The sequence below is a fragment of the Solanum stenotomum genome, chromosome 2 (assembly GCF_019186545.1).
Source record: "Solanum stenotomum isolate F172 chromosome 2, ASM1918654v1, whole genome shotgun sequence".
Classification (NCBI taxonomy): Eukaryota; Viridiplantae; Streptophyta; class Magnoliopsida; order Solanales; family Solanaceae; genus Solanum; species Solanum stenotomum.
In genome coordinates, this window is record NC_064283.1 from 30,759,117 (window position 1) to 30,767,892 (window position 8,776).

The following is an 8,776-nucleotide window of genomic DNA, read 5'->3' on the forward strand; positions in this document are numbered from 1 at the left end:
ACATTGAAACTTAACTGTTTTCTGAGTCAACTTGGATAATGGGGATGAAGTTGATGAGAACCCCTCCACGAACCTTTTATAATTACCAGCCAATCCCAAGAAACTCCTAATATCAGTTGGAGATGTGGTTCTAAGCTAGTTCTGCACTGCCTCTATCTTTTGAGTGTCAACTCGAATTCCATAACCTGAAATAATATGGCCTAAGAATGCCACAGACTCAAGACAAAATACACACTTGGAAAGTTTATCATACAACTCTTTATCCTTTAGTGTTTGGAGAACTATTCTAAGATGACTAGCATGATTTTCCTTATTCCTCGAATAAATTTGAATGTCATCAAAGAATACGATAACAAACATATCTAAATAAGGCTTGAATTCTCTGTTCATAAGGTCTATGATTGATGCAGGAGCATTAGTCAAACGAAATGACATAACTAGGAACTCATAATGACCATAGCGGGTCCTGAAAGCTATCTTAGGGATATGACTTTCTCTTACTCTCAACTGATATAGCCAGATCTGATGTCTATCTTAGAAAAACAAGTGGCACCCTGCAGTAGAAAGACTTCTGGAAACTCACTAACAATTGGAACTGACTGAATAGGTGGTGTCTCAACACTAGAGTTAGTAATTCGAATTAAGTGATAGATGCACCCCTTGGAAACTAACTTTCTAGCCTGAAGGTACGAGATAAAACGACCCTTAGGTATTGCTAAACTACTCTTCCACTCTATAACTGGCTCATTGAGAAACTAGAACTTAACTACTTAAGTTCTACAATAAAATGATGCATAGCAGGCATAAAGCCAGCCCATACCTAAAATAACATTGAAATCTACCATGTCTAACTCGACTAAGTCAGCTATGATGTCCTTGTGATTGACGAAAATGGTACAACCACGATAAACTCTCTCAGCTAGAATAGACTAGCAATAGGTGTAGAAACACTGAAGGGCTCAAGAAGTTGCTTAGGATGAATATCAAAATTCATGGCAATATAAGGAGTCATAAAAGATAGACTCTCTCTTAGATCTAGCAAAGAATAAACATCAAAAGTAAATACTTTGATCATACCAGTGACTACATATGGAAAATTCTCTTGATCTTAGCGACTAGTGATAGCATATAAATGGTTTTCCCCTCCGCATGTCCCTGAAGTAGCTCCTATAGGTGCAACTCTATCTGGTGGAGCAACTGATGAAGATTGGGATCTATTTCCCCTATTTCCACTACCCTGCCTGTTCTTAGGGCACTCTCTCATGATGTGACCCTCTTGACCACATTTGAATCGACCATTGAAGCCATCACGACACAATCCTGGGTGGGTTCTACCACACTTAGCACATGCATAAGTCCCATCACTTCCTTGTGTGACACTACCTTGAGACTGTGTAGGTTTAGCTCTGAAGTTTTGTAAACTTTGATTATTGAACTCACCTCTATTCCTTGATGCAGGTACGCTAGCAGATGATGGAGCAGGACCCTTTTGCTTATGTTAGAACGATGACTGGTTTGCATTACTCTTATGCTACCCGGACTCATTTCCTACAGTCTTAGCCTTTTTGTTTCAAAACTCTTCTCTATATCTCAGCTTATCATCCCCAACCCATTGCACATTGATCATCAGCCTTGCTATGTCCATATCCTTTATTAGCATAGTTGCCTTGCCCTCCTTACTTGACAGACGAGACAATCCAGCAACAAACATACTCAACCTGCTCCTCATGTTAGCAACCATCTCCAGGGCATAACGGGGCAATTAGGGGAACTTAAGGCTATACTCGTGCACACTCATAGATTCCTATTTAAGAGTGAGGAATTCTCTTACCTTTTCCTCTCTTAGCTCACGGGGAAAGAAACACCCCAAGAAGGCACTCTCGAACACAACCCAGCTCACAATTGGTGAACCCTCAGCTCTACCCTTCTTCTATTGGTCAAACCAGATTCTAGCAACACCCTTCAGTTGGTAAGCAGCTAGTTCCACTCACTCAGCATCAGTAACATGCATAACCTCAAACAATTTCTGCAACTCTTCCACAAAATTTTCTGGATCCTTAGTGACACTTGAACTAGTGAAGTTTGGAGGATTCATCCTTAATAACTCACGAATCCTTGATGTATCAGCCACATCCTCTCGATTTCCTTTTTGTTGCCCAGCTTGGTTGGTCACAACCAGTGAAGTTTGGAGAATTCTCCTTGGCGTTGCACTTCCAGTGCATCAGGTACCCCTTGATCTTCAGCATTCCTTCGAGCAGGATGACCTTAGAAAGCTCTTCGTGGAGGCATGATCTGAAAGGTACGTGCAAGCATGAGTTATAAAGAAACCTTTATAGGGATGAACTCTGTCGCACGAATGGAGTATGAAAGAAGTGAGATAGTTCCTAAATATTGCAGCCTCCTAATTATAGATGTGTCGCGCTTCACACTTATAACTAGGACTCTACAAACACGACTTCATAGACTCCCTAGGACTCTTGAACTCTGTGCTCTGTTACTAAGTTTATCACGCCCCAAGTCTACACCCTGACGTGGCTAACACTAGAGAACCATTGCTGACCCCAAGCGAACGCTTAGTCTGGCTTAACTCTTAGCTGACATAATAAAAGCACTTTAAAAACTAAACTGTAACTCAAATGATAATTAAGAATGTCTTAGATATAAACATTCTACTAGCCAAAGTGCCAACTCAAGTTTCATCATTAACAAATGAAAATGAAAAGACTTATGAACTAATGTCTATCTATCTATGAAGCCTCTCCTAACTCAGATGGACGTTACGACAAGAGTCACAACATCCTAATAAAACTAGAATGAATAAAGTAAACAAGGTATCCTCCGGAAAGCAAGGAGGCTCACCAACAAGTCTGAAGCTCAAATGGATCAACGAAGCGCTGGATGTTTATCCTGGTTACCTGTATCTGCATCATAAAATGATGCAGGCCAAATGGCGTCAGTACATTGAATGTACGAGTATGTGAGGGGAAATCTTAAACAAGACATAAGCTTGAACTGAAACTGAAAGAAACACTTACTTCGTCGTAACTCTACTAAAATTATTTCAATATAAGCGAAAGTAAGGATGCAGTATAAAAAAACTTTTAAAATAGTAGATAGCTACTAAACGTATTGAAAAATACAATAATAACTAAGTTTTGTATATAAAAATACAAGTAACTCTTTGATTGATTCTCTAACCGACAACCATCACTACGAGTTATGTGATAATACAACGTCTAGCCCATGCTGTCAGAACTGTCCTATACTTTGTCGGAGTATAGAACCTACTACTAAGTTTATCCACATATCTATGATAAAATTCATTAAGGAATCATCTAAAAGTATGACCCCTTTCTACCCATGTTGTCTACATGCTTTATGGAGACTTTGAGTTATCAGAACTCGTCCCCATATCAGTGCTCAATACTACTCCCAAAATATAACTAGTTCATATGTTTAAAAACATAACTCTTTCTGTGGTTTGAGATTATTACTCAAAAAGTCTTTCTCTTAAAAGAGATGGTACTAAAACTGCTCATGAAAACTCTTTTGGAAATCGATATTTCCTCTCATCTTAAATGTGAAAACATTTACTCTTGAGAATACTTATTTTCCGTATATTATATTAAATAAAATGAACTTCACTCTTACTCTTATTCAACTCAATGCTCAAGTCTTAAAACAAGTATAAAACAAATGTAAAAGACTTTTTGAAAAGACTCGAAGAACTCTAAAGACTTGACTCTTAGTTCTACCTTTAATTTGAATTTATGGATTCAAGGTTATGATTCATATTTATGGATGATTTATAGATATTTAGAAGTCGTTTATAGTAGTTAATATCAATAGGAAGTGTTAGTACACTTTCGAAAGACTCAGACGGGCTAAACGACGGAAAATAGGTAGGGGCAGGCGACCCTGGCGCACTGCTGGTGCAGGGCACCAACCCCTAAAACTTAGAGAGAACATTTTGGTGCACTGTTGGAGTGCCACGCCAGACCTTGCTGGCGCGCCGCGCCACCCTCCCCTCAAAACATTCTGACAATTTTTTCAACTCGTTTTCTGACCTTAATTCGACTAGATTTGATTATTTTTCTCAATTTCTCTTTAGATTCAGTTACCCAATACATGTATACATGAATCTACCCAAAACAACTCTTAAAACTGATACGATTATCTCAAGAACTTATCAATTCCATCTTAATTCAAAACGAAAGAAAATTCAAGAACACTAATCAAGAACATCAAACCTTCAACTTTTTAGAATGAAATTACGCTGAAAATAACATGATTTGCATGTGGGTGAACTAACTCAACGCTATGTGAACTGACATACCTCTTTGGGATCAATCCCTTGGCGAAATCCACAACCAATTGTATGTAGCAGTAGTCTATCTATGTGAATTCCTCTAATTAATTGAACAATTGGACCCACTTTATATATTAATGACCCAAAGGGTTTTCTAATTAATTTTTTTATTTTCAATATTTATTACTTTATTTGTTTTAATTTATGTGACATAATTTTCTAAATATTTTTGTTGTTAGTTATTAATATAATATTCTTAACGTATTTTTTAAACAATATTTGTAGCACATGTGATATTTTGAGAGTTGATCAATTTTCTAATTTATTTGCTTAAATATTTCAAATTTTTTAATAGTTATTATTTTGTGGCACATGTGAAATTTTGAGATTTAATCAATATTTTAATGTTATAGCTTAAAATATTTTAAGTTGTTATTATTATGATTTACGGGACTCTTAGTTAAGGTAATGTTTAAATAATATATGTTACTCCATCTGTCTCAATTTATGCGGCATAGGTGAAATTTCGAAAGTTAGTCAAATTTTTTATATATTTCAAATAACTAATTATTGTGAATTATAATACTTTTAACGTAATTTCAAATAATATATGTAACTCCCTTAGTTTCAATTTATGTGGAATAGGTGATATTCAGAGAGTTAACCAAATTTTTATACGTGTTTCTAAATATTTTAAATTATTGATTATTGTGATTTACAAAACTATTTTCATAATTTTTTAATTTGTTTGTTTTAAATACATAATACACTAAAATGAAAAGTAAAATAAATAATAATATTATATAATTTTAAATACATATTATACTAAAAAATGAAAAAAAATGAAAGTGGAAATTTGAGCACAATTAATTGACCACACGCTCCTCTAGAAAATCATTTGTACGTCAACGCGACTTTAAGCTAAGTATCCGAAATACATCAATATTGAAGAATGAAGATGATAAAATGTTCTTTATTTAAAATGATGGTTCATTCGAAAAAATTACAAATCGTTTTTATTCTTTTTCACAAAGAAGTTCATTTCAATCGCCTAACTAGTCAATGTAAAGAAAAACCTTTCATTTTAAATGTTATTTATTTATTCGTGTTCTTATGTTAAAAAAACATTATTTTTTAAGGTAAAACCGTTAGCTATATCATTATTTATTTTTTAAGGTAAAACCGTTAGCTATATGATTAATGTATATTTCATGAAGAAAAAAGTGTTTAATTTATTTTAAACTTAATTACTCACAAAGAAGATATTTTATATCTTTTGAATTTTTAATTCACAATAAAAAAATTCTGTTTATTGAGAAGGTAAATAACGATACATTATGTATATACACACCGATTATTATCATATTTTGGTCCTCACGATCATCAATCTTATTACTCCTAATATATATAATTGTGGCAGCGTTTCTACTGATTGTTTTGCTAGCAATATTGTTTGGGGATGTTGGGTATGGACTGCAGATCAATATTACTGTACTTGACAATGCCACAACACAAGGCGCTGGTAATTTTTTTAAAAAAATTTACTTGATTATATAAATTATATTGTTTTGCAGTTGAAAAAAGATGTATTGTTTCCAGTTTCCTTCACGTGAAAAAAGATAAAATTGTTTAACTGTTTGTTTCATAAACAGTGTGTCTAGATGGGAGTCCACCTGCATATTACTTTGACAAGGGATTTGATACAGGACTTTCCAACTGGATTATCTTCCTTGATGTAATTACTTTTTTTTTTTTTTTTTTAGATTTGATTGTACATTTTATTCTACATATTTGTAAAGATTGATCTTGAGCCTAACTCAACTTCAAAAGCTAGCTTATGAAGGGAAGATTGTCCAAGTCCTTATAAGGAGACCAAATTCCCATCCCTTTTTCAATATGGGAATTCTTAACACTCCAATCCCCGCCATGCCAAGAGCTTGTTAACTGGAGCGTGGACACTGTAATATGAGGGGCCAACATCGGTGAACAAAAAAATTGGACACTATAATATGGGGGGCCAACATCGGTGAACTAAAAAATTGGGATGAGCGTGGCTCTGATACCATATAAAGATGGATCTTGGTCTAACTCAACCTCAAAAGCTAGCTTATGAAGGGAGGATTTTCCAAGTCCATATAAGGAGACCAAATTTTCATCCCTTTTTCGATGTGGAAATTCTTAACAGTATTGACCAGAGATATTTCATATTATATATGGAGGTGGATGGTGTGAAAGCATCCCCGATTGCAATAATCGTTCAATTACAGAAAAAGGATCTTCCAAGAATATGAAGAATCAATCACAATTTGCTGGGATACTTCATAGCACTCCCCGACAAAATCCAGGTGAAACTCATCGTATTTTATTTCATATGACTGTTATACTTTGGTTTTTTTTCTTTATAAGTATACATAGAACTTTACACACTTTAATTTATCTAACTTGCGAACGATATTGGATTAGGTAGACTTTTACAACTGGAACAGAGTGTGGGTGAATTACTGCGATGGACCATCTTTTACTGGTGATGTTGAACATGTTGATCCAGTAAGTTTATCGTAATTACATATCTCATATATATCACTCTAACATAACGTGATTTGTTTCTGATTGGAAATGTCAGGAAAATAAGCTTTATTTTAGAGGAGCAAGATTATTTAAAGTTGCTATGGTTGATTTATGGAGGAAAGGAATGCAATATGCTAAAAATGTAATATCAGCTTACTGAATATTTTTAATTAAAAGGCATGTAACACAACATGAAAAATAAAAATATAATTAATGTTAGGCAATCCTGAGTGGAACTTCCACGGGAGGGTTGGCAACAATCTTGAACTGCGACAAGTGCAAGTCCTTCTTTCCTGACAATGCTGTCAAAGTAAAGTTTGTTGCAAATGCAGGCTTCTTCATTAATGCGTGAGCTATTCTTCCATCGTCTTAATCTTTTACTCAGCTCATTTCTTGGAACTAACCTATTGTTTCATGATTTATTTATGCAGCAACACAATCTTTGGTACTCCAAATATTCAAAATATGTACGAGAGAGTTGTTAATTTACATGTGTGCCCCATCATTTTTTGTTTCTAAACAAGTAGATGATGCAAATAGTTTTTTTACTGTAATAATTATCTTTGCTCTCATTTTAGGAATCGGCGAAGAGAGCTTGCACGCCAACAATGGAACCGAGTTTGGTACGTAAGAATTTATGTTTTTTGAAAACATAAACATTTTGCTGATGGAGCAATGCACCTTTATTTTAATAATAACATGGCTTTTCCTTAATGATGGTGCAGTGCTTCTTCCCTGAAAATATTATTCCGTATATTGAGACTCCTCTATTTATAATCAATTCAGCATATGATGCTTGGCACGTCAAGGATAGAAACATTAATTTCGCTCATTTTAAGAATTTCTCTAGTATGTTTTTAAAATTTCTATTGAAATCCATCTAAACACATTTCTTTCAGATAAGTAATACCTTGGTTCCTTCAAACCTCGATCCTCAACATGCCTGGGAGTATTGCAGGGATCAAATAAGTAACTGCACATCTAGCCAAATTATAAATATTCAAGGTTAGCATTTTTTTGGTAATCGACTTATTCATACCACCTTCCAAAAAACATAGAAGTGTAAATGGATGCATTATTTCTCCTTAATTCTAGTTAAAGTTTTTTACTCTATTTTCTTTTAATATAGCTTTTGGAGCAGAGTTCTTGAACATACTTAAGGGACTCACCCCTTGTTACACAAGGGGTTATTTCATCACTTCTTGGCACACTCATGCACGAATTGTATTGGGGGATTATGGGTTCGATGCTACCTCTCCAAGAATACTTAATAAGGTAATTTTTATTTGTTTAATTCATATAAAATTTGAATATGTGCATTTTTTTATAAAAATTATCATGTACATCTATCATTCTTAATTTTAATTTAAGAATAAATAACATATTTTTTGTAACATTTTGTGTAGACAATTGCCGAAGCTATTGGTGATTGGTATTTTGATAGAACAACATTTCATCAACATATAGATCTGTATCCTGGTGCTAGATGTTGCAAGAGAAGTACTTGATGAAATTTAACGCTCTGCTAAGCTATGTAAAATGATTACATATTATTCGTGAATTAAAAAAAATTACTTCTCTTTAGACAATGAGATGCTTAAAATATTATGATAATATTAGCAAAGCTGAGTTTGTAATTTCGTTGCTCTTCTTTTTAAAATATTTAAGCGGTTAAAAGTAATGAGGCAGACAAAATGTTATAAAATCAATCAATTAATATATAATTAGAAAGCTGAATAGTAATAAAAAAATGAGGTGGTATGTCTCGTTGGGCTACATCACATTTATTTTTTTCTTAGAACTTTGAATTTCTTCCCTAATTTTTTTGACTAAAAATCTTATACAAAATATATATATTTTTAAAAAGACCTGTTTTCTTGCAGCTCATTAATTATTGAA

The 8,776-nt window shown here is 33.8% G+C and overlaps 1 protein-coding gene across 1 annotated transcript; it reads left to right on the plus strand.

Moving 5' to 3' along the window:
- The first annotated feature begins 2,118 nt into the window (after nt 1–2,118).
- Nucleotides 2,119–8,385, plus strand: LOC125855896 (pectin acetylesterase 11-like). The gene is made up of 13 exons (XM_049535549.1): nt 2,119–2,299; nt 5,730–5,831; nt 5,962–6,044; nt 6,507–6,654; nt 6,777–6,856; nt 6,933–7,019; nt 7,098–7,225; nt 7,309–7,369; nt 7,456–7,500; nt 7,603–7,680; nt 7,777–7,882; nt 8,007–8,152; nt 8,284–8,385. Exons 1-13 carry the CDS (start codon nt 2,119–2,121, stop codon nt 8,383–8,385), a joined length of 1,347 nt encoding a protein of 448 aa, XP_049391506.1.
- Nucleotides 8,386–8,776: the final 391 nt, after the last annotated feature.

Bases quoted from the DNA above. Each gene is read 5' to 3' on its own strand.
- LOC125855896 (XM_049535549.1), top strand. From the start codon at position 2,119: ATGTATCAGCCACATCCTCTCGATTTCCTTTTTGTTGCCCAGCTTGGT. The intron at 7,226-7,308 runs GTGAGCTATTCT...TTATTTATGCAG, and splicing joins GCAGGCTTCTTCATTAATGC to CAACACAATCTTTGGTACTC. The intron at 8,153-8,283 runs GTAATTTTTATT...CATTTTGTGTAG, and splicing joins CTCCAAGAATACTTAATAAG to ACAATTGCCGAAGCTATTGG.